The sequence below is a fragment of the Dipodomys merriami genome, unplaced genomic scaffold (genome assembly GCF_024711535.1).
Source record: "Dipodomys merriami isolate MVZ:Mamm:240054 unplaced genomic scaffold, mDipMer1.0.p SCAF_4, whole genome shotgun sequence".
Taxonomy (NCBI): domain Eukaryota; kingdom Metazoa; phylum Chordata; class Mammalia; order Rodentia; family Heteromyidae; genus Dipodomys; species Dipodomys merriami.
Window position 1 is genome coordinate 82,436,310 of NW_027205603.1, and position 27,109 is coordinate 82,463,418.

General features: G+C 36.5%; 1 protein-coding gene across 3 annotated transcripts in view; it reads left to right on the forward strand.

Annotated features, from left to right (window-relative positions):
- The window catches only part of Nsmce2 (NSE2 (MMS21) homolog, SMC5-SMC6 complex SUMO ligase), a 206,795-nt gene that overhangs the window by 32,387 nt on the left and 147,299 nt on the right, over positions 1-27,109 (forward strand). For all 3 annotated transcript variants that reach the window (XM_069991390.1, XM_069991393.1, XM_069991391.1), the window contains one exon: positions 14,849-14,955. In XM_069991390.1, coding sequence (XP_069847491.1) covers positions 14,849-14,955 — 107 coding nt within the window. The remainder of the gene's footprint in view (positions 1-14,848; positions 14,956-27,109) is intronic.

Below are 27,109 nucleotides of genomic sequence, written 5' to 3' on the forward strand. Positions count from 1 at the left end.
CCATTCCCACAGTTTCCTAATCTGTCTTCTGGTATAGAACTCTAATAATTTGCTTTCCTAATAAGTTCACAGGCAATGCAGATGCTCCTGTTTGGCAACCGCACTTTGAGAACTACTGAATTAGAGAAAATAATAATAAAAGCATACAAGTAATTTCATTGGTATTTGTTTTATAAAAATATTTCTACTTAAGAGTATTTCCATTGTAATGGGTATGCATGATATCTTTTTTTAATTTGTGTATTTACTTTGTATTTCCCTAGTGATCAATAGAATTGATTGTCTTTTCATGTGCGTATTTGACATTTACCTCTTTTGTTTTTTGGGTTTTTTTTTTTTGGTTAGTCATGGAGCTTGAACTCTGGGCCTGGGCGCTGTCCCTTAGCTCTTCAGGTCAAGGCTAGCTCTCTGCCACTTGAGCCATAGTGCCACTTCCGGTTTTCTGAGTGGTTTATTGGACATAAGAGTCTCACGGCCTTTCCTGCCCGGGTTGGCTTTGAACTGAGATCCTCAGATCTCAGCCTCCTGAATAGCTATGATTACAGGGTGAGCCTCCAGTGCCCAGTTTGACATTTACCTCTTTAATTAAGTTTCTATTTGTATTTTGTTCCCATTTGTGACTGGATTTTGGTTTTGTCTTTTTATTGAACATTGAGGGTTCTTTATATTTTTTGAATAAAAGATTTTTACCAAATATATGATTTGCAGGTATTCTCTTCTAATGTGTGCTTAATGGATCCTTATGAGGAGCAGAAATTTTTAATTTTGATGGCATCCCATGTACCCATTTGTTCTCTTGAGGATTATGTTAAAGATTTTTTTCTCTACATTTTTATGGAAGCTTTATGTTGTGCAGTTATGTTTGTAATCTATTGTGAGAAAATTTTTGTATGTGGTACAAGGTATGATTTAAGTTTCTTTTCTTTTCCTTTTCCTTTTTTTTGTTCTCCCTTCCTATTTCCTTCCACGTTTCCTTTTTCTCTCCTTCTCCCATATTTTCCTCTTTTTTTTTCTTAACAGGCAGGTAGACTGCTGACCCAGTTACCCCAGTATTGTTTGTTGATAACAAGTCTGAATTGCCTTTGTACATATTTTAGAGCAGTTGTCCAAGTATGTATGTATGTACTTCTGGATTTCATTAATAGTCTCTTTGTGTTTATAATGGTAGTATACTGTCTTGATTACTGAAGCATTTTATAGTACAGTCCTGAAATCGGACTTCCAACATTGTTTTGTTTATATTAGGTCTTTGCATTTCCATATAAATTTTAGAATCAACTTGTTAGTTTCTACAATGCCTGGCAGGATTTTGATTATTGTGTGCCTGGCAGCTTCCTCAAGATACTAAGGTGGGACAATGCTATGTCTGATTCATATGTTTCCTGTCACTCTTCTCCGTTCTTCCTTGTATAATGTTTAGTGTCATATAAGCCTTTAAAATTTTTATTTTACTTTTAGGGGAGGTTATTTCAAACAGAAGAATAAATCTAGTCCCTTTATTTCATTTGGTTGTAATTGAAATTACTATAGTATAGTAGACTTTGATGAACAAGAGGGTAATATCAGGTTTTACCTTGAGAAAGAGAATTAATAAGAACATGGAAGGAAAATTACAGGGAAAAGATACAGAAAAGAAACCACCAAGGAAGCAAATCAAGGAGCTACAGAAGAAGCAGTACAGAATAAAATTAAGGTACACTGTGGTTGAAAAGGAGATAATAGTTGATCTGGGTGGGCAAATGCATTGATCTTCATACTGCTAGATGTGGAGGATGCTAAGAGGGAGCAGTCTAAGATGACTTTAAGGTTTTGGGTCTTGCATGTGCTCTGTTTTTTTTGGTTGCTGAGACTGAGTGCCTGTATGTGGGATGTGATTGATTAGAAACTCCCATTTTATAAATACTACTGCAGTATTATAATTGATACCTTGGAGTTCAGAACCAGTTACTCAGTGAATATTAATAGTTCTTTATTTCTTACTTTGTTCTTCAAACCAGGTATATTCTTGTGTGATCATTCTTATTACAGAAAGAGTTTACCCAGTGTAGCTAGTGTGTTTTCTCAGAGGTTTCTAGCAGATATAAGGCTCTATGGATCGCTCTCTCTCTCTCTCTCTCTCTCTCTCTCTCTCTCTCTCTCTCTCTCTCTCTCTCTCTCTCTCTCTCTCTCTTTCTCTCTTTCTCCTTCTCTCTCCTCCTTTCTCCTCCCCTCCTCTTTGAGAAGTAGTTTTTAAAGAAGGGAAGACAGAAGCTATCTTGGGAATCACTGCTGATTTAAGCTGATTACATTAAAAAGGAAACAGCCTGAGGTTTTCATATAAGTAAAAGTGAGGGAAAATAAAAATTACCTTATAAGACCCAAGGCCCATCTTTTCAGAAACTAGTACTATGTGGAGGTGTAAACATGAGTGGCTATGCTGTCAGATGGAGCAGACTTGATATTCATAGTAAATTATGAGAGACTTATTTTCTGTAATTGTCAGTGATTTAAACTTTAAACAACTAATTTCCATTATTACCATGAAATAAAGTTCATTTTACTTTCTAAAAATAATAGAGACATTATTTTCCAAAAGAAATAAAATTATTCCCTCCTTTTAGGATTATGGCTCCTCTATCCTTTCCTTTAAGAGATGGTTCTCAGAACAAAATACCTCTCATTTAGACCAACATTCAAGAATTAGATAAATAACAGAGATTACAGATCCTGTCAAACTAGGCTTTATAATTCAATAAATTTTGTATCCTAGAAGTTACTATGAGTTAGGGAGGCTTGTTTAATTAAACTGGTTCTTTACTATTTTAAAGTAAGCTAATTCCTACTTTTAATCTTTTTCTTAATATAAGTTTTGAAATAAGTACAGAAATATCCTGATCTCAGGCAGTTGCTCCCCAGTTGTTTATAAGCTAAAGATTTTTAATGTACTTTCCTTTGAGTAACTATCTCATTTATAAACACACTGATAGTTTTCTTTGCAGTGATCCTAAGTCCCTTCTCTATCCCTCTTTTTAATTTTATTTTTTCCCTCTTGGGTAGGGTGATTGCCCTGACATAATAAGGATGCTTTCCAGCCTGCACAGATATTTTAGGAGGGTTTTTGCCAGAATCCTAAGGCATAGAAATGGGCTGTGCCATCAGGGTGATGATGATAGACATAGTTCAAAGAGTGAGCTTGGCTCTGTCATAGACTCTTCATTTGAATCATCACTCTATGGCTCCTGAGCTCTATGACTTTTTTCAAGGTGCTTAGCCCCTCTGTCATTTTTTTCCCCCCTTTCTTTCACAATATAGAGATAGGTACTGTGTTTTTACAGAACTATTGAAGGGATTATCAGGTGATACATATATATTGTTTAGTATCCAGCACACATTAAATGTTCAATAGAGGTAAGTTATTACTTAATTGAAGGAAAATTAAGAAAGGAAGTGTTTTCAGATTAATATTTCACAGAAAATAGAGACCAGCCCATATAAATTAGATCACAGACTGAAATTCAGAAAGACTACATCCTGAATGCCATAGTTCAGTAAAATCAAACTTGTTAGTCTTAAGTTTAGATTAGAACTTTAGATTAAAAAAAAAGTTCAGTTGCCCAGTACAGTAAAGGAGAAGTCCAAGGTTAACCAGCCATGCTTACGTCGTGTAGAAGTGAAGGTAGTATTAGAATTCTTGCTGTTTAACCCATGGCTATTCCTAGTTTAGTTCTGGAATCCATCTATTTAAAAAAATGAAGCAGGTTTAAATGAAGGCATCTAAACTTGGTTGAAGGAATTTGATGATTGTTATTTGCCTTGGGGAGCAAAGATTTACAAGGTAGAGATATTTATGAGACTGACGTGCTACCTACTGCGCTAACGAGGCACCTAAGGTAGAGATATTTAATAGTTCCCCTCTGATCTTTGAAGGACTGTGATCTGGAAAAGAATTAAGACTGGCTCTTTCATCCTAAAGGCAACTCTTCTGAGTTATGGAGCCAAGGATCAGAGTTCAAGACTTGCTCCTAATGTTGAAGTAGAGTCATTTAATCTATCTGAGCCAGAGTTTGATCAGCCATCTAAAGAAGAGCATAAAGTCACTCAATACAAAGGTTATGAGTTTAATGTGTATGAAAGAGCAATTCATATTTATTGTTGTCCTTGCCTGGTGCTATTTTGGCGGGTGCTGAATCAGCTCCGTTTGAGAGGACTCTTCATAATTAGAGCTGTTTGGCAGTGGAGCAAACTTTCTCATCACATAAATTGCCAAACAAAGTCCAGGTGTTAATATCAGGGCTTTTTAGAAAACTGTATATGGGCTAGAACTTTGTCAAAGCTCTCTGAGAGAAGATACAGCCCTGACTTTACTAACTGACTTTACTTCAGGTCACTAGCACAATGCTAGGCATATGGTTTGTGCTTGGAAGATATTTATTGAATTAGTCAATTGCAAGTTCCCCACACTTACATTCTATTCTTGGTTAAACATCATCTCTTCTCCTTTTCACTATGAACTTGATCTTTCTCAAATGTATTTGTTAGTCTTTATATTGTTACTTTAGAGTAGAAACTTGGACATCCAACTAAGTAGCTGAACCTGCTCACTGTTTCTTTTATTCCTATGCACTTACTAAAGACAAGGGCACAGAAAGAGTGTTGACAGGATTTTCATTGTGAAATCGTCTGAATGTAATTTCTCTTCGGGCTTAGTCATCTATTAAATTCCTTACTTCAGCTCTTTCAGTAAGTAATTTCTGTCCTTAATATGTGCTTTATACACAGAAGATGCCTTATACACAGAATGTTTCCCTGGAAAACAATGCCAAGAACCTCACAGTGGTGATTGCTCCTGGGGAGAGAGTTTGGGGATTAGTTCTTGTATTGTTTGAAATTTTCACCCAAATTTTTTTTAAATTATTAATTCTCAAACATTTTTAGAGTAGGTGAGAGAACTCCATGATTCAGTAGATGCTAGCTTAAGTGAGGTAGAAGACATACATTGGAAATACAGCAAAGTACAGCTAATACAAAGCAAAATAGTATCCATTGATTAAGAGCCTTCTGTGTTTGAAGTATCATACTGATGCTTCTTTACCAACATGCTTGTTTACTTAGTAACATATGAAGAAGATTTAACCTTATTTATTTATTTTGCTACCACAAATTCATGTGAGAGATTGTATTTTGGAGGAGAGTCAAAGCCAAGCTCAGTTTCCTAAGATTCTGGGTCTCTAAGTCTCACAGTGTCTACACTTAGTATGCATCAGAGAGAAAGAACAGCCATTGGAATTGTGTTGATAGAAAAACGCATGCTGTAAATATTGCATACTGCTTTGAATTCATGGTTTTCCAATCTACCAGAGGAGGATATGGGGAAAAAATGTTTGAGTAAAATAAAAGATAGACCTGACCTTGAAGAACTTAGGGCCTTATAATAGGAGTTGTGGATGTATGTTAAAATGATAAATAACTATAGTGCTTCTGATGACTAACAAGACATTGACTTCCAAAACTGTAAATTTAATTAGTCATTAAATTTGGTATTTTAAGTTATACCTTTACCATAGTAGTCTGTAGACAATAATCTACATTCTACACACATTCTAAGAAAATATGTCTATATAATGAAGTATGTCCTACTTTCCTATACTCTGAGGTAGAGTGCAAGCTAACTTGTCAGTCACTTCATCCTTTTTTAAAGGAAGGTAGGACAGTCATTTTAGACAGAAAACAACTGATTCATTACTCCACAATTTATGTGGAGTATATTATTTCTGTGTAATATTTCAGATACTATGACAAAAGTCTCCCATGTTAACTCAGATCCAAGGCCAGTCAAACCCCACCATTTATTAACTATATGTCCTGGCAGATGATTTAGCTTCTGTGAGCATCAGCCTTTTTTTTCTCAATAGTGTGCTTAATATGATACCTAATCCACCCTGTTACAGGGCCAGATGTAGCAGTATGCTCACCATGCCTAATAATGTAGTCAGTGCCCTGTGAAAGGTTTATTCCTTTGCTCAGTGATGGCTGTCTCTTTTCATTCTTATTCAGCCATTTTAGCTCTTAGTCTTAGTGGGAGCAGTAAAAACATTTGCTTAGGCTCTTCATTACTCTGGTGAACAGCTTTGGGACACTTGCTCATCCTTCAAGACAGTTAGATTTACCCACACCTACTTAAACCTTTCCTGCCTTCTGTGGCTGTTAGCTGTCTTTCCTGTTTGCTTCAGAGCATTTCCCCCACTGCCTCATGTGTAATCAGTGTTCAGAATACCTTTACAAAGTAAACTTGCTATTTATAAAACTCTCATTCACCATTGTAGTCTGTGAGTTAGTGCTTTAGGAGTTAGGACAAATAGCACTGGGATACTTTTTAGTTCCGAGGGCAAAATGGTTTCAGGATTTGGGCTAATTACATTTGCAGATTGGTTATCCATTCTGTAATAATTCTAATGACAGATGATGTCTTGTTTGTGCTTACTGTTGGCCACGCCCTGTGCTGATCATTTTACCAACATGACCTCACTTAGTCTTGATAGCAACTTTGTGAATGAGGTACTGATACTGTACCCCTTGTACAGATGAGGAAACAGACTATCTAGTAAGGCAACTTGCCAAAAACTACATAGCCAGAAAATAAAGTAATCAGAATAGTATGAACTCTGATTCCAGAGTTTGTTTGTTTTTTTAATCCTGAAATGCTTAACTTCTTTTTCAGTTATGTATCATACACCTTCCCTCCTGTGTATTATTATGATAAGAGAACTGTGTGGGTGGGAAAGGACTATACACATGAAGACATCTTGAGAATGTCTCCCCTAGTTGCTGGTTTTTGAAGAATCCAACCACCTACTACCTTGCCATAGACTCTCTTACTTCTTCTAGTGGGAGGCAGTTAGAAAAGGGAGATTCAGTTTAATTTTACCACACTAATATCTATGTGGAGGATTAATTATGACTTTGAAGTACAGTGTGGTAAGAATTAACCAAGTTTCTATTAAATATTGCTCAAGCGGCAAGTAAGTCATTAAATTCAACTCCTGCTGAATATTTAATGATTGCTTAATATCAAGCTGCCAAGAAACACACGCATATACTCATACAGGTAGGTGTGTGCTTAGATATATGTTGCTAGAGATAATTAGAGCTGTATTCAGAAAGAACTGTCTTTCTGTTTTTGTTTGTTTTTTTGGGGGGGGAAGATTCTGGATTTGATTTGTACTGTCATTTGTTTGAGTTCATCCCCCAACCCAAATAGAAATAGAATTATATTCTGATTAGACAAGATTAGGAGATACTAATTCCTAAAATATTTCTAAAAATTCCTAAATAAAATATTCCTTCTATGTGTTCCATTTAGTCTGAGAAATTTCAAATAGTATCAGGCAAGACCCTGCCTCCTTTCTTCCTCCATGACAAAACGGTTATATGTATTTTAGGACATTTAGTGTTTATCAGGTTTTTCTCAGCGTATGAATCATGTTGTATTGCATTCAGCCACTTTTAACAACACTAAATGTGTGCTTTGTCTTAGCCTGGTATTTCACTAATAAAAGAGGTGGAGTTGAGGTTAATCAACTATATGTAATTGGTAATGTTCTTGTTCAAACCTGCACATGCCTTTGTAGATTAAAAACCACTAGATTCCACAATTTTATTTGTTTAGGACAAAATTGCAGCAGCAGTTTGGCCATGGGCAAAACTATGCAATTGAGCCAGAATGTAAAGGTAGAAGGAATAAGAAGGTGACATTTGTCTTGAGGGTGTGCCTCATAATATACATGCACACACAGTAGTAAAGTTATAGAAGTTTTATGGATATATAAGGGGTGAAGTAATTGGTCCTGTTCTGGAGATTAGAGAGGACTCTGGAAAAGGATCTTAGAGTTGAGATTTTAAGAAATATCAGGACAAAGCAGAAAGATACCTGGGCATATAGAAATAGTGTGGGGTATACATGTATGAGTGTACTAGGGAAAGAGGAAAGAAACATCCTGATTTCTGTATTTGTTTTATTGAAGGAACTGAAAGCCTGGGGTATGATAGGGAAGTCACGTGGCTCTGGGTACCAGGAGGTGCAGGATTTGTTTCATTTATGCATCTAAATCCCTGGCCTGGGCTTTTCTCCAGTGTATGCCTTAGGCTATAGATACAGCACACTGTGGTTAGGGAAGGGTTGACCAACTACTTACCTTCCATTCTTGCTGATCTAGTTGCTGGTTTGGAATGGAAGTTTGATTGTGTTATTGATCATGCCCATCTGGACTCAGAGATTCCAGATTAAAAATTCACCTCTATCTGCTGTTGTTTTTGTAACTTGTAGCTTAGAAAATTGCCTCGAGGAAAAAAAAGTATGCCTAGACCCTGAAAAGTATTAGAACTAAGAAAAACTGTCCATCTGTGCTATAGAAGGATGAACATATTGCTTCAAACTTATTCCCTGCTCATTATCTGCATCTTTGAGTCAAAGATGACTTGTAGTTTGCTCTGCTTGACTGTTCAGCTTAGAGAAAAGAGCTTGTTTGTCTCTGCTTTTCTTTCTCAAACTTACTTCTTCTTGCTTTGGTCCTGGCTTTTCACATTAAAAATGACTAGCATTGATTGCTGCTCTTTTGTTTTTCATAACTTTCATACTTGCTCTGCCTCAGCCTTTGTTTCTCATTGAGGTTTGATGAATTTTGCTTTAAGTTAAATTTTAGTATAACCCATTTCTGCTTGATGTTCTACTGATCATGTATCTTTAATGCTTGTTCACCACTTCAAAACAGAAAATGGTAATAGTTATAATATTTCTGTTAGCACATTTTGACGTTGAGTAGCAGAAATGATGTTTCTAATGAATATTAGATGGCTACTTAGATTGCATAATTATATGTTTGTCTCGCTTTAGGAAAATCATAAGCAGTCCAACTTCATCTATTCAGAGACTTCTTAAATTGTGTAAATATCAACACTTCATCTAAATGAAATCCTCCTTTAGAGAGTCTGTTTCTTTCAGTCTTTGTTTTTCTAAGATTTGCCATAAAGATTTGAATAAAGAAAAAACAAAACCTAAGCCTTGTTTAAAGAATTGATTTAATTCTAATGATTCTTTAATAACATTTTTAAAGTTTGTCAGGTTACTGCTATTTGTCTTCAGAGGTTTGGGATCAGTGTTGTTATAGAACTGCCCAGGCATCCATATACTTTCAGAAACAGTTAAATTTTTATAATGTAAATCAAGGATTATTTGTGCTCTCCGGACTTGATTTGCTGGGGCTGGACTTGGAGACAGCTTTCAGAAAGGTATTGCATTAGATTCTTAGAACAACTTCTTACTCAGTGTGCTAGGTGGAAGTCTCCCAGAGGTCTCAAGCTTTCCCTATGAGATATCTCCATGTGTGCATTGACTTATAAATCAATAAATGTGTTCACAGAGTGAAGTGTTGAAGACATTTCAATATTTCTAATCTTCTCAGGTCCTGCTAGGCTAAGAGAGGGAGGTATGCAGTCAGAGATATACAGGTAATAAAAATGGTTTGATTGTGAGTTCCACTCAGACCTATACCTGCAATGTGATTCCTTCCAATCCTGACCATTTTTCTGTCTGACCTTGGTTTGATGCCTGGCAGTCAGCCCGTTGTTTCTTCCATCTATGTGGATGCTAGTGCTCCTGGCCTAGTATAACCTTGATCTTTGAGCATCTAACTTGGCTGCTTTTCTCTATGCATTTAGTGAGTGATTTGATTACTTTTATAGCACTTAAAATTATGCTCTGATCTTTTTACTGTGTTAAAACAACTTGTTTTTGTTGTTGTTGTTTGAATCAGTCTTACTATATACCCAGGCTGGCCTTGGACTTGAAATTTTCCTGCCTTAGCCTCCTGAATGCTAGGAGTCCAGGAATATGCCAACACCAAGCTAAAGCTTATTATTAAAAAGACAAACCAAAAACAAAACAAAACGAAACTCCAGCATTTGGTATTCAGCATCATAAATTATCTCTTCTTTCTTATTTGTGTTTGTCTCATTTCATCAGATTTCAATCCAACATTTTGCTTTTGTGATCAGTTTCCTGTACTTAAGGTATTTGGAAAGAATTTTCAAGACCAGGCTGATAACCTTGGAGTATATTGTACAGGCTCCTACTGAGAAGTGTTGCTTTTATTTTTTAAGTGTTGCTTTTATACTAAGGGAGCACCAGGTTGCTGAGCTGAAACTCATAGACTGACTTTCTCCTACCTGAGGATTGGTTCCTTATATATACATGAAGGAATTGGAAGTGCTTATCTTTCTCCTGTGTTTAAACATAACCTTTTTGCATAAGAGAGCAGCATCCAGACTACACTTAGAAGGTCTGAGTTGGATATCTGACTCTGCCTTTGTGGTCTTCAGCAAGTTCTTCAGTTTTCTCATATGTAAAGTATAGGGAAAAACTACTCCTCTCTTAACGTTGGCATGATCTTTAATATAACTATGACATGGTCACATACTAAAGTGTTCATTTATTGTTATTTACAACTCTGTGTGTGAGAAATGTATAGATGAAATATATCTATATATTATATAGATACACATTATAGAGGTACTCTCCACATATATATGTACATGTGTACATATATATATATATAGATGTATATGTGGAGAGAGAGAAGCACAATATTGTTACTTTCCATGCTTTATCATCTGTACCAAATTTCACCAATGCTGGTGTGCTAAAGTGTGACAAGGTAATGCTTTGATCTCTTTCACCATTATTCTGAGAATTGTAATAGCTTTTGTGTGATTCTGCTCTCCCCTTCCCCCAGTGCTACTCAGCACTTTTTTTTTCTGATGGATTAAAAACAAAATCACAGTGAAATGAGCATATATCATATGTCTTCTTTATATTTTAGTTCAACAGAATATCTAAGTTAAGGTAATTTATTGTTTGGGGAAAGTTAACTTTAAACTTTAAAAAATGACCTTTAAAGAATATTGAAGATAGCTGGGTGCCGGTGGCTCACGCCTGTAATCCTAGCTACTCAGGAGGCTAAGATCTGAGGAACGTGGTTCAAAGCCAGCCCAGGCAGCAAAGTCCGTGAGACTTTTTATGTCCAATAAAACGACTAGAAAACCAGAAGTGGTGCTGTGGCTCAAGCAGTAGAGCGCTCGCCTTGAGCTGTAGAGCACAGGGACAGCACCCAAACCCAGAGTTCAAGCCCCATGACCGACCAAAAAAAAAAAAAAAAAAAAGAATATTGAAGAAAGAATGATTCTAAAATGACCTTTAAAGAATATTGAAGAAAGAATGAGTCTGTGATTCTTCGCTGAATCCCAAGAACTTAGGCATCATTCTTGTCTCTGGATTGAAATCTGGCAAAAAGAGACAAATGCAAATCAGAAACACAAGATGTTAAGGGTGCCTAAAAAACCAAATGTAATTGCTAAGATAACTTAAGGAAGTAGTTGTTCTAAGTTTGCTTAATTTCATAGCAGGTGCTGCTTAAGCTCAGTCCTTGAGGGAAGTGTAGCTTGAATTTGGTGGAGATTTTTAGGAATGTTTTTCTGTGAAAGCGTAGGGGAATTTATGACTAGATGCTATGTACTGAGGTGTCAAGGAGCACGTGGCTGGTCAGTCCTTGCATTCCTACTCAGATACTTTTTAGTAAACATCCAACTCTGCCTAATTTTTTTGTATTTATTCTGATCTGTGCTTCACACCACTGGAAGTGTTCAGGGATTTAAGGTGGGCAGTGGCTGTTGGTCTTTTTCATGCAACACCCTCTCTCTTCTCCTGAGTTCTTTCAGTGCTTTTATAAAACAAGACACAGATTTCTATGCTTTTCATTCCTCTTCTTTCTGAAACACGCACATATACCCACACATACACATACTAGTTTTGTTACTGCAAAAAGGAAAATAGAGATTAACAATAGAGAAAAACAAAAATAATCACAAAAATAATCTTAAGACAGCTCCTTGGGTCTGTGAGAAATGCTTGTGGAAAGAAGTTTATCCTAGTTCTGGTGTCTGACTTCTTTCTTCAGCAGACCCAGAGACTTGAACCAGAGTTGTCTGGTTCCCCTTGAGCATTTCCCCTTCTCTTTGTTTCTTAAAGCTGTATAATTCCTTAGATTGTTCTTCAGCTCATTCCAGCGTTGCTGAGTCTTGGAGCCTTAGGTGAGGTCTCCATATATTCTTCTCTTAGTTTTATGAGATCAAACCTGACCCAGCCATTGTTCTTTTCTCTTTTGTAGGAATGTGGTTTTGGGCTTTGTGTTACAAATTCCTTCCTGGTTCAAGTCTTACTGTCATCTAAAAGACCTTGGTAATGAGAACCATTATCCTGTTTTATTTTGTAAACTCCTTTTTTTTCCCTAAGTTTTTAAAAATTATTTTAAAAAAATATAAATACATTGTTGTTAAGGTATTATACAGAGCAGTTACCATTTTCTAAGTCAGATAATGAGTGCATTTCCTTTGGACAATGTCATGTCTTTCCCCATGTTCCTCCTCCTGTCCCTGCCCACAAGTTACATAGATCATTTTCCCCACATACTGTACAGCATGATTACATTTGTTCACCATTCTTCCCTCCCTTTCTGAACTCTTCCCTTTCCCCTCCCTTTTGTCCCCTTTAAAATGAAAAAAAAAAAAAAAAAGCCAAAAGCAAAAACAAACACCACCACCACTATCAACAACAACAAAAAGAAATTAATGTTTGCATTTCCTGGAATTCATTTTGATAAATAGTATTTTTAATGTTTAAAGAAGTTATACCTTTGGGTTCCTCCCCTAAGGGTATCCTCCTTTATTCTGACAGTATGTGAATGCCTAGAGTTTTGTATAGGTTATCACATCTAGTTATACTTTAGACCTAGCTTCTACATATGAGAGAAAACTTGTACTATTTGTCTCATTGAGCTTGGCTTACCACACTTAACATGATTTGTTTTAGGCCCATCTGTTTTCTGAATATGACTTAATATTATTCTTTCTAATGGGCTGTGTAAAATTCTATTGTATATAGGTACCACATTTTTTTGTACTCACTTAAGTATTGTAGGACATCTGGGCTATTTCTATAGCTTGGTTATTGTAAATAGTGTAGCAATGAACATAGATGTGGAAGTGTCTTTACAGTAGCCTGGCTTGTAATGTTCTGGGTAGATGACCAAGAGTGTTATGGCTGATCATAGGGAAATTCTATGTTTAGTTTTTTGAGGAACCTCCAGACTGCTGTCCAAAGTGGTTGTACTAGTTTATATTTTCACCAACAGTGCAATAGGGTTCCTCTTCCCCCTCACCCAGACAACATTTGTTGTTAAAATTCCTAATGTTGACCAATCTAACTGGGGTGAGATGGAATCGCAAAGTTTTTTGATCTATATTTTCTTTTATTGCCAAGGATTTGAACATTTCCTCACATGTCTATTTGATATTCTTACTTCTTCTAAGAAGTCTCTCTTTAGCTCCTTTGCCCATGTATTGGTTGGTTTATTAGTTTTTAAAGGGTTAATTATTTTGAGATCCTTGTATATTTTGGATATTAGGCCTTTGTCAGGTGTATTACTGGTAAAGATTTTCTCCCAGTGTGTTAGCTGTCTTTTTAGCTTAGTAACTATGTCCCTTGCTGTACAGAACCTTTTATTATTATAATCCCATTTGTCAAGTCTCTTTCCTGTTTGTTGTGCTCCTGGAACTCTTATAAAGAAAAGTTCCTACCTTACCTATAAGTTCTAATGTTTCTTCTACTCCCTCTTGCAGTAATTTCAAAGTTTTAGGTCTGCCATTTAGGTTTTTGAGTTGATATTGGTGCCTGGTGACAAACAGGTATCCAATTTTATTTTACTACATATGGATATCTTTTTTTTCCAACACCAGTTTTTTCCACTGTATGTTTTTGGCTCCTTTGTCAAATATCAGATAACTGTAAGTATATGGCTTTATTTCTGGGTTTTCTAGTCTATTTCTTCTGGCCAGTTTTTATTATTATAGCTCTGTAATGGAACTTGAGGTCTAAGAGCAGTGATATCACCAGCATTGATTTTTTTTTTTTTTTTTTGTTTTGTTTTTATTTTTACTTAGAATTGCTTCGGGGTATTTGAGGTCTCCTGTTCTATATGAAGTTGCGGATTTTTTTTTAAATCTTGGAGAAGAAGCTCATTATGACTTTCATGGGGATTTCATTTAATTTGTAGAAGATCTTTGGCAGCATGTGATTCTTGCTTTTTTTGGTGGGGGGAGGAGGTCTGGTCGTGGGGCCTGAACTCTGGGCCTGGGCGCTGTCCCTCAGCTCTTCAGCTCAAGGCTAGCGCTCTACCACTTGAGCCACAGCGCCACTTCTGGCTTTTTTCTTTTTTGCTTATGTGGTGCTGAGGAATCAAACCCAGGGCCTCATGCATGCAAAGCAAGCGCTCTACTACTGAGCCACCTTCCCAGCCCGATTCTTGCTTTTAAGGAAAAGTTTTTCCTTCATTTGTCTAATATTTTGTTAACAATGGGGGCTGATGGAAGTAATCCATCCCTTTGTTATCAGAAGTAGAAACCATCCTTACCTGATCTTTAACAGTTGTGTGAGGTTTTTGTGGCACATACAGAACTAGGTTGCCTTTAGGGATAAAGAAACCAAGCTGAGGCTGAGCGGTACCACGACTTTAAGATTATTCAGTGATATGCTGTAATCTGGAACTCCTTTCTACCCCATCTCTGCCTTTCAGTGAATACTGAGTGTATTTATAGAATTGTGAATAAAGCAGGCATCTATTGGGGAGTTTCCTTTTTTTGAGAATATAGTGTTTTATAAAATATTGATTGATATTATTGGCTGATACATATTGTTTCAAAATTTTACAGATACAACATTTTAAGTGGAAGTCATAATTATCATTTTTTTTCTTTCTTTCAGCTGAAGTGAGTAGTGAATACAGTATGGACAAGGCCATGGTTGAATTCGCTATGATGGATCGGGAGCTAAACCATTACATTAAGGCTGTTCAGTCTGCAATAAATCATGTAAGTTTTATTCTTACTGTAGCAGCTCATAATTTCTTCTTAATCAGGAAGTCTCATAGAACAGGAATCTTAAATATGTTCACAGCAAGGCTACTTAGGCTAATTGAAGCATTACATCCATTTTAGGTTGTCTTACATTTTTGTCTCAAAATTTTTAGTCTAACCCTCTTCTATTATGAGCAGATTTTATGCAACTTGTTTTTACTATTGTATTTGCTTAAGATTTAAGACACGGTTTAGTTACTCATGCTCTACCTTTAACTAATATGCATCTATTGCAAAATTCTTAGTATCAGATAATATGGAAGAATTTGGAGCAAGCTTAGGAAAAAAGAAGGTTGGCATTTAGGTTTTTCCAGAAGCCAGATTTATCTCTGCTGGCTCCAGCTATCACAGGAACAACAGAGGAGGCAGTTAAGGTGGGAACAGCAATATCCTTTTAGAATACTGAGTTGAGTAAGAAATGAGCAATAGGATTACAGTAATGTTTCTGAGAAGTCCTTTGTCCTGTGAACAGTGGAAACTCCCTGTTGAACTGATTTCATATACCTGTGTAATAGGGTGTCTTGTACTTCTGGTTTCTTTATTTATGTTTTCTTACTGATAGCTATGGGAAATCTCCAAAAATTGGTTATTTAGTAAGATCAGCTACTGTTCAGGGAAAAATAAAATTTTAACTATTGTCTTATACTTAAGCTAATAAGCAGAACATTATATACTTACATGAGGCTTTCCAGGTTTTTTTTTTAATGGATAGTATTTATTAAATGTAGTATCGGTGACTAACATCAGTTTATATCCAAGTAAAAACACTCATTCCTATTTTAAATTCTAATGTTTCTTTTGCCCCAGTCCTATAAGTGTTTCTTCTTTAGGAAAGATAACCTATTTTATTTTATTTATTTTTTTTTTTTTGGGTCCAGTCGTGGGGCCTGAACTCTGGGCCTGGGCGCTGTCCCTCAGCTCTTCAGCTCAAGGCTAGCACTCTACCACTTGAGCCACAGCCCCACTTCCGGCTTTTTTTCCTTTTTGCTTATGTGGTGCTGAGGAATCGAACCCAGGGCCTCAGGCTTGCAAGGCAAGCGCTTCTACCACTGAGCCAACTTCCCAGCCCCAAGATAACCTATTTTAAAATGATAGCAAAACACATAGTACAGATTTTTGTTTTAGGGACAAGGTCTCATTACATATCTCAGATTTGAATTCATGATTCTGCTTCTGCCTCCCAAATTCTCAGATTATAGGTGTGTTCAATCTAGACTAGCATTTTTTAATTTTTTAATTCTAGCCAGTTCTTACTCTGAGTATTCTTACTTACACAGATCTGGAGAATGATCAGGAACAGGATTAGAATATCAGTCTTTTAAAAAATTTATTCTAATATGTCTCTGAAGTTGAATACCCCTGATTTGAAAGAACATAGCTGACTTATAGAATAAAGTATTCGCTACCGAAGATCAGAATCAGGCCATCATATGGCTCAATCTTTCTTTGACCCTTATATTCTATAAAGGGTATCTGATAACAGCCTTTAACTTTATACAGTATAAATATATTAGCAAAATACATATTATTGATAAGAAAAATAAGACTTTTTTAGGTTTTTTTTCTTACTAAAATTTAAGATTCACAGATACATAGTTTTACAATAAGAATTAAACTCTACTCTTGAAAGCAACCTATCCACTCATTAAAAAAAAAAAAGTATACAAAGAAATCATGATAAATTATACAAGGCTCTAGGCATTCACACACGGTAAGACCAAAGAAGGATATTTTTAGGAGAGGAACACAAAGGCACAATACCTAGGTACATATGATCATCTAAAATAATATTCATCAAAATGAACTCCAGGAAATGGAGACGAGGTTTTTTTTCTTCCTTGTTGCTATTTTTTACTTTTTTGTGTTGCTTATTTGTCTTTGGGAAGGTAAAGGGTGGGGGGCATAGAAATGGAAGGACAAGGTGAAAAAAATGCAAGTGAGCTGAGTGCCAGTGGCTCATGCCTCTAATCCTAGCTACTCAGGAGGCTGAGATCTGAGGATCGTGGTTCAAAGCCAGCCCAGGCAGGAAAGTCTGTGAGACTCTTATCTCCAGTTAACCACCAGAAAACCAGAAGTGGTGCTGTGGCTCAAGTGGTAGAGTGTCCTTCTTCAGCTGGAGAGCTCAGGGACAGCAGCTAGGCCCCATGACTGACAAAAAAAAGAAGAAAAAAGAAAAGCAAAACGGCAAAGTTGCAGTGTGTTACTCACTAGATACTATGTTGAAAATGAACTAAACAACTAGTGAGTGGGGACCAGAGGGAAAAACTAGGAAAGAATGAGGAAAGGAGTGACATTGTCTAAAAAGAAATATACTCTTTATCTGACTTATGTTATGGTAACCTCTCTGTACATCACCTTTACAATGACATAAAAAATGCATTAAAAAAAAAAAAGAAATCCAGCTGGGCGCCAGTGGCTCACACCTGTAATCCTGCTACTCAGGAGGTTGAGATCTGAGGATCCAGTTCAAAGCCAGCCCAGGCAGGAAAGTCCGTGAGACTCTTATCTAAACCACTAGAAAACTGGAAGTGGCGCTGTGGCTCAGGTGGTAGAGTGTTAGTCTTGAGCTGAAGAGTGCAGGGACAATGCCCAGGCCCAGAGTACAAGCCCCACGACCGACCAAAAAAAAAAAGAAAGAAAGAAATCCTCACTTTTGCCACATTCAGTAGTTAATGAATTGCTTGAAGAGTTACCAAGTATTCTTATTCAACGCGGTAGGAAAGATTATAATTTGAGTTTTATCCTATTTTCAGCCCATACCTCATACTGCATTATGGAGTAAATGGATTTAGTTTCTGATGCTTGTCAACAAGACTTTTGGTCTTTCATAAGAGGAGAAACTTTTTTTCTCTTTTTTCTGATGCCAAATTATACCACCTTTGTAACTTGATATGTAAAGTAGTAAATTATAATTTTTATAAAGGTTTCTGAGGGAAGTGTTCTACATGACCTTCATGAAGTTACTATTTTCCTGTTTGCTTTGGTGAGATACATGGAATGAAAACAGCTCAGAGGTGCCAAGATGTCTGAGTGCTTTAGTATAGCATTGATCTAGGAGTCAGAAGCTATTGAAGCCCTAATTCTACGTTATGATTTTTAGTCAAGGAACTTAATCTTTTGGAGCCTCATATTCTTCATCTGTAAAATTTTTGACTTGCCTATTTCATAAGACGAGTATGTGAATTAGATTAGATAATGTATCAAAACACTTGGGCATTCATAAAATTTGATGAAGTTGTGAGATAACACATTATTGCAAAGCCAGATTTCCAAACATTACTCTTTGGAAAGGTAAAACAAGTGATTTGTTAAAATGTACTTTGTTTCTACTCTGGAATTTGAGAATCTTACAGATATAAGTATAAGCTCTTTAAGTTACAATGTAAGGTGTTCATGGTCTCTAAAATACAGAAGTTTGGGTATTAAGAAAGAAGGCAGATAATGGCATCTGCAAGAATCACACTTAAACTTCTCTGTTACAGATTTTAGCAGCTCCAACATTTCTGTTATGGTAGCATTTGCTCAAATTCTGCTTTACCCTGTGTCATTTCTGATTATGAATTTTCTCCTAGTCATAGAAAGTTAATAAAAAAAACTACATTTTTATGGTTAGTACCTACTACTCCTCCCCAAAGCTGCTTTTCGCCTAAGAATATTCAATTTATTATTTGAATAAACTTTTCTTCTACTCTGATCTTCATAGAATTCTGGTAGTATATCTCTGAAAGAGTTTTGGAAGTTTACTTTAGAAATTTAGAGGTCTGGATTAATTTACCAGCAATTCCCTGGGAAGTCCCTTTGGCAGTGAGCAGATCTCAGATTACTTTTTTTTGTTCTTTAAGAAAATAGGCTACTATATTCCATAATGCCTGCAGATTTGATTAGGAGTCAGTATTCATTTCAGTGCTCTGAAACTTAAAAAGAAAAGAGTTAATTAAGAGTTTGGTCTGCAAGTTTGTTCAAAGAGCAAAGTTGCAATAAGCACTAAAAATATCCCAGATAGTCTCTAAGACATACATTTACAAAAAAACATTCAGGATGAATGGGTTATGTACTCTATAAGTTTCACATAGATCTCAGGAAGTTCTATGTGAACTGGAAATGTTCTGAAAGCTGTTCAGTGGTACCGTGGGGGAGGGAAAGACTTGGAAAAAATTTTATTAAGTGAAGTAAGTCAGGCCCAAAGAAACATAGGTCCCATGGTTTCCCTTATTTGCAATAACTAGCATATGTCTCAGAGTTATTTCTTTCATCATTGTTAACTGCTGGGAAAAGATTGCTTTCTCAGTTTTATGTTGAGACCAGAGTGATGTTCTTAGCATTAAACTTCCGGTAGCTTCATGTTCCTTTCCTTATTTTCTAAGCTCCTATTATTTGGGTAAATTGAGGGGACACCATTGGCTGGCTTTTTGTTCCCAGAAGTCTATTGAATAAATATTTATAAGACATCTATGTAGTAAGCACTTCTAGGTGCAGGAAATAGGAAGCCAGTCATCAAGACCCACATGACCTTCACCCTCAAATGTTAAAAGGTCTAGAATGGGAGCCAAACATTTAACAAAGAGCAATACAAATATTTAATTAATGTTGTGTATAATACAAGGGGAAAGAAGGCATTCAAGGAGAGTTGCTAACTCAAGGGACATGTTTTGCATGGACTGGGAGATTTCCTCCTTGAGAAAGGGATGTGTCAGATGAAAGTCAAATGAATCTCAACGTGGGCAATGTCATAGGTAACTTTTGCGGAAAGTATTTCCTTCAATTTTTCTATACAACTCTCTTTTGTAGATCGTATGGTATAAAGCATGATATAAAGCATTTATATCAGATTGCAGGCACAGAGTTGTTTTTATTTCTTTTTTTTTTTTTTGGGGTCCGGTCATGGGGCCTGAACTCTGGGCCTGGGCGCTGTCCCTCAGCTCTTCAGCTCAAGGCTAGTGCTCTACCACTTGAACCACAGCACCACTTCCGGCTTTTTTTCTTTTTGCATATGTGGTGCTGAGGAATTGAACTCAGGGCCTCATGTCTCATGCATGCAAGCACTACCACTGAGCCACTTTCCCAGCCCAGTTGTTTTTATTTCTAAGTCATTGTTTAATAACATTTTTACAAAGAGCCGAGAGAGAGAGAGAGAGAGAGAGAGAGAGAGAGAGAGAGAGAGAGAGAGGAGAGAGAGAGACAGAGAGAGACAGAGAGAGACAGAGAGAGAGAGAGAGGAGAGAGAGAGAGAGAGAGAACTTTTTTAACTACACCATTAGGTTCTAATTTTCTTATAAATCTTGTGGATACACAGGTATGCTCTAGGTTACACACTGGTTTTACTAACCTGAAATGTTATCTGCTTTTTGTAATTAACATGTTGAGGCTTAGTAGAAATATACTTCATATAAGGTGTTTAAACCAGCACAATCTGAGTTATTATAAAAGTCCAAGGTGGGTCAAAGGTATAGTTTACTTCAGCACTGTCATTATGCAACTAGTTTAGTCTGTTTTTGTCATATCACTTCCCTGTGTCCTCCACCCTCCTCTCAGCAACTGGTAAGCTTTGTATTTATCTTTTAAGCTACCTTAGTCCTTTAAACTGCAGTCTTTCCCTTTACCTTGCAATCAGAAGCTAATCATTTTAGTTAACTAAATTTAGGGAGAAGCCTCTTAAAAAGCCAGCAATTTATTTTCTATTGCCTGAAGGAAGTTGTAGGTCAGAGGAAATGTTTTACTAGATAACAACGACCTACTTATTGACTGAACATACAAATGCACCCCACTCTATCAGCCACTGTGAGTCATTGGCAAAAGAGGACAAGGGGAAAGTAGTTTGGAGATTATAAAATTTGAAAAGAGAAGGTTGCTGAGCTGAGCATGGGAGAAATTACTATTATCAGTTCACTAGCAAGAAGATGAGATGATGATGATGAAAGAGAGAGGGAGAGAGAGACAGACAGAGACAGAGGGAAGAAAGATGGGGGGGGTAGAGAGGCAGAGAGGGAGACTGAGATTATTGAGAGCCTCTTGGAGCCATGTGGTAAAGGCCTGGGAGCCCACCCTCTTCTGTCTTGCCTGCCCCAGACACTAAGCATTCCAGAATGAAATGAGCATTGTAGCACACACCTGTAATGTAAGAACCTAGGAAGCTGAGACAGAAGGATTGCCAGTTCAAGACCAGCCTGAACTGTGTAGATTTGTCTCAAAAAATATAAATAAAATAAATACATAAATAAAATTTTGAAATGAAGATTTTTTTTGCATGAGATATTATATATGAATCCTTGCCTCTGTAGAACCATTGCCCAATTGTGGAAGTCAGTAGTAAAAAAGCCATACTCTTCTCCAACTCTTACTCTTCTCTAACTGGCCCTGAAGGGTATCTATTTCTGTGGTTGCTATTAATGAATTCTTATTTCAGAGTTTTAGAACTCCCTGAGCAATTATCCTGAAATTAAAATTGTGATTTTTAGCTTAGAGTTAGGCGAATTGAGTAACCTGTGTAGGAAAGAATCAGATATACAATCTCTTAGGTTCCAAGTAATATGGCTGCTAGTAGGTGAAAATTCAGTCTTACATTATACTGAGACTGATTTTCATGGTTAATTTGTAGAAATATATCTTAGTGCTTTAAGGTATTAAGTGTTGGATTTTAATCAGAATTATAAAGCATTTACACCTTAGTGAGCCTTAATGTGCCTTTAGTGAAGCATTTTTAAAAGTTTGCTCAGTAATACTAATTAATCAGGATGTGAGTAAATATAATAGGAAAATAAGATTTTGTGGTTAAATAAGTTTGGGGAATGCTAAGTGAAAAGAATTTCCTTAAGAACTCCAAAGCCTTTAATATGCTTTTATGCAATGTGATTCTCCAAAGGAAGAGGATATTCAGAAATTTCCTAAACGTAGTTAGAAAATGTTTTGGGGGAAGGACTGAGAGTCTTCAGAGCTTCTATAGTTGCAGCCTCCTAATTTTACATCAGTAAAGGTACATCAGTATGCCAGAGTGATTTTGTAGCTTCCAGGGAACTAGCACAGGCTAGTGAGCAATGTGACTCAGCCAGTTGGTTTATAAGTTCCCTGGTAGCAGCTGTACTTTTTGATGTGTGTAACAATGAAAAAGAGAGTGTGCCCTTTAACGTGCACTCATTAGTGGTTATTAGGGGATCATCCTTTTATGTCATTTTAATTTTTATTCACATTAATTTGAAAAAAACTATTGGTATCTGGTACTTATAGGTGTTTTATTGGAGGGAAAACTACGTTGTATTTCTGTACCATGAAAGTTGTCAGCTACATTTCAAATGCATAATCCTGTGGGGTGGTTGACAAGGAGGAGAATAGGAAGAGTATCCGTTGGGAGCATGTGTGACACCTGTCTGTTGCCCAGCCTCTGGGTGGGGTTGGAGTGGCCCACATGAGGAAAGCTCTCCTGAAGGACTGGTACCTGGAAGCTATATTGAGAAGATGGGTGGGACTGGGGCAGGTTTTCTCTGCCAGTGTCACTGGAGCTTTTTGAATTACAATTTCTTTGTGGGCTGAAGTAATACAGTCAGTTGTTAGGAGTTTTAACATAATTATTTTATATTATCTTAAAATGATCATTGAATTGTTTTTGACTAGGAAACGGCATTTAGAAAGGCCAAGTCAGGGTTCTTAAAATTGGATAGCCATTAATAGTTTAATTACACCATACATATGATTTCCAGACATTTGGACTTGCTTACTTTCTACCCTCCCCTCCATAGGCACCACCTATCTGCAAGGCTCCCATGCCTACCTTCCAGTCCCGTCAGCTATTTGTGGTTCTTGGAATGCTGTTGATACAAAGAAGCCCTCTCAAACCAAATAGGTTGCTCTCTGTCACCCTGAGGTTTATTTTAGCCCCTGATATGAAACAGAAGCAAAAGGTGTCCCATAAAATACCAAATGGGAACTCTTTGTGCACTGAATTCTGCATGTGCCCAGGATCCTCACCTTGCAAAATCAGAATTTAAATTTGATATGTAAGGAAGGTATCACTAAACCATGTTTTTAAAAAGTGTCATCAGAAATATCATGTGCTAAGTTTTTCTTGGAAGAAATTCTTGAGATACTGCTTAAAGCACTATAAATAATATAGATAAAATTAAAATAGATTCTTCCACATTTTCTGTAACAGTAATGGAATTAATCAGAATGTGCAATTAAAGTACCTACTACATGGTATGGTATATAATCCTAACAATAGTAAATTGTATGGTATTAATACCCAATTTAATTATTGAATTTTCTTCTGTATCTATCAACTGAATAGTTGTGTGACCTTCAGCAAGTTTCTCAGCTGTGTTGTTTTGAAAAATCAGATTAGTAATATCTGCCCATACTTCCTACCTATCTCAGAGTGATATCTTGATTTTAAAAATGAGATAACATGTGAAAGTACTTGAGAGGTACAGTGCTGTATAAAGGCAAAGTCTTCCTGTATTATCCTGTTAACTTTTAACATATCACTTTCTTCTTCCTCCTGTACCTCCTCCCTCCTCTTGGATGATAGGTAAGCACACTACCACTGACTGTCATCCTCAGCCCTAACTTCCTTCTCTTGTTCCACAAATGTCTACTACATGCTCACTTAAATTAGTGAACTCGTTATCTCTACTCATCTGAGCTTGGAATAATGGTGATCAGTAATTTACATTTATCTTCCTATCCCAGAGTTTAACCTGCAAGGAAAAAATTGATAAGCATTGCATATACCCTTTGTCTTTAATCTAGTTATCTTTTTGGTAAAGTCGTATTCCTATATATCCCCTTTCCTCCAAGAGTTTTGCCTGAAACTCGTGTAGTAGTTTAACAAGTGACTAATGTAGATTAGGCTTGCTTTGTTACTGACTCATTTTATTATGCAGCACTTAAAGTTGAACATTTATGTGTAATGAGGAAATAATGAGTAAAATAATTTATACTTTCTGATCTGATGGCAACAATAAAGAGTGAAATTAATGAAAATTCACAAGGCCAGATCTAATGAAAACTAAGTATAAAAATAAAATGTCTAAATAAACCACAATCACCTTTTCTCTCTCCTTCCTTTTCTATGAAGTTGGTATATGATTGATAAGGGTATTGGACTGAGAAATAAATCTGGCTTTGAATCCTACTTCTGCTGTGACCTTGGACAAGTCATGTAACTTCTGTACTTCAGTTTCCTCATTTCTAAAATAGGATAATAATAGTATTTGTTCTACATACTTAATTGAGCAGTTGTAGATAAAACAAGATTGTATATATAATTTTGTTTTTGTTGCTGTTGTTTTGCGTGATATGGGGGATTGAATTCAGGGCCTTGCACTTGTACTTTACCACTTGAGCCATACCCCTTCCCCAAGAAGGAATGTATAGGTGGCTATGTAGTTATTACATATTCGCAGTCCATTTCCCCGAAGAATGTGTGTGAATGGCCACAGAACTGAACAGTGAAAGAAACTAGAATTCTGTCAAGAGGATGAGAAGGGAGTCCCTGTTAGCCTTTGGAGCTGGGAAAAGATGCATCCTAGTATTTGGATTTCTGTATTGAATCATGGAACACAGTTTCCCACAGAAATAACATTTTTGAGTGACTAGGTTTCTAGTCTTAGCAATTAAAGAAAAATTGAACCATAACTAATTTATTATTATTCAGTTCTTTCAAGCTGTAGCAAAGCCTATTGGTAGTATGAATTACCAGTTTGATATTTATTTAAAGTATTTTGGAGGATTTAGCCAAATCTGTATAAAGGATAATGAATTTGCTTCTTTTCTGCCATCTCTGCTTACACAAAATGTGTCCAATGTTTGTATAAATTGGGCTTGTAAATATCAGTTCATACTCTAGAAACCTGACTCCATGAATAAGAGCCTGAAACCCTCTTTACCCCAACTAAGGGAGGATAAACCCTTTCAGATCTTCAATCTCCTTGATTAATACAGTATTCTTACAAAATTAGGAAAGGTTATTATTTTCTCTGCTGCACTGGATTGCTAAGGGACTTGCCCAGGTCACTTGACTAGTCTGGGAGGTTAGCCTGCAGACTTGTTCATCATGTTCAGTTATTAGAAGCAGTAATGGAGAGATTTCTCCATGGAAGAAAGGAGTGCTTTGGTCCATGTGTGATTATGTGGAGCATGTGAAAAATGTGTGACGGACTAGTGGAAAGAATGCTATAGTTGGAGTCAGAAGACCTAGCCTCATCACTGCTTCTCCATTGCCTAACTGTGTAACACTGACTTATGACATTGTTTTTTAAACCACCCACTTTCCATATCTGTAAAAAGAAGATAATGATACAAAATACAACACTTGCCAGGATTAAATGATATAATGTAAATAAAATTCATGATGCTAGCAAAAGAAATAGGCTTTTCCTAGCAGAGATTCAGAAAATATTAATTGCCTCTTAATCTCCATGAGTAAGAATGATGTGGAATGAAATTGAAAAACAATATAAAGGTTTTTATAATCAGCTGGCCGCTAGTGGCTCCTGCTGTAATCTTAGCTACTCTGAAGGCTGAGATTTGAAGATCACTCTGAGACTCTTATCTCTAGTTAAGTACAAAAAGCCAGAGTGAAACTGTGGCTCGAAGGTAGGGCACTAGCCTTCAGTACACAAGCTCAGGGACAATGTTAGGCCCTGAGCCCCAGGACTGCCACACACAGAAAAATCATCCCAATGTAATATGGTATCTTACCATTGATTACTACCTTCTTGAGTACATTGGAATAAATTGTGCTGGAAAATCCCAGAAGATCTAGATTCTACAAGGTAGACACCAAAATCTGGAAACTTACTAGTATAATGAAATTTCTTATAGTGTGTTATACTATGTAAGTCAAGTAAAGTATCCCTCATCTAAAATGCTTAGAACCAGAAGTGTTGCAGATTTGGGATTTTGAAATATTTATATACATGCTAAGATACCTCTCTGATGGAAACAAAGTCAGGATACAAAATTTTATTCATGTTTCATGTATATTTTATGTATTTATTATATAGTATTCTTATTGTACCTACATTTTGACTACATTTGACTATATTTGACTTGAAGTCAGGTGCAGTATTTTTCACTATGCTTTCATGTAACTTATTTAAAAGATTCAGATTTGGGAGCATTCTGAGTTTCAGGTTTTCAGAGTAGGGACACTTACCCTGCAGTAATATCTGTTTCCACTTGTTAGTGTCAGCTTATTACCTGTTAGGTATTTAGTTCAGAAATGTTATTTAATTTCTCAAAGTCATGAGAAGAAAAATATATACATTATTCTAAAAGGTACTCTATTGTCAATGAAGTATCTAGGTGTTGGCTTTATTATTTTGATTGATTATACAATTACATTTTTTGAGCTTGATAAGAATAAATAGAAATTATTTTCATTTAGTCAAATTCTTGGAGGAGAGGGCTGGGAAGGTGGCTCAGTGGTAGAGCACTTGCCTTGCAAGCCTGAGGCCCTGGGTTCGATTCCTCAGCACCACATAAGCAAAAAGAAAAAAGCCGGAAGTGGCGCTATGGCTCAAGTGGTAGAGCGCTAGCCTTGAGCTGAAGAGCTGAGAGACAGCGCCCAGGCCCAGAGTTCAGGCTCCACGACCGGACCCAAAAAAACAAAACAAACAAAAAAAAAATTCTTGGAGGAGAATTGGAAGGCAAAGGTAATTTGACAGATCTGCTGATGAAGAATAATTTTAATTATCATGAAGCCATACTCATTATATAGAAGGCAGCATTAAATAATTTAATAGGCTACTAGACTAAAATGAATGAAGCAGGTAAAGGATATAGTCATTATTGGGTCAGGTGAGGTAAAATAACTGAGGGGAAAGGTCCAGCCTCATATCCTTGATTGCCCTCATTCTGTGTTTTAGCTTTGTGGCATAGTATTTATACTTATTTATAAAGAACGTCTGAGATGTGTGAGTATGACTAGGGAACAGAGGCCATGAAAGAGAAACAGCTTTATTCTCAGCTACCAAGTAAAACTATGCAGTATTCTCCAGTGGTCCCAGGCTTGCAAGTCTAGGCTTCCTGTTTAGTGCTTAGAAAGCAGATTTCCATGAAATTCAGCAGTGCTCCTCTCTCCTCACAATCCCTGCTTCCTTATACTTACTTCTTC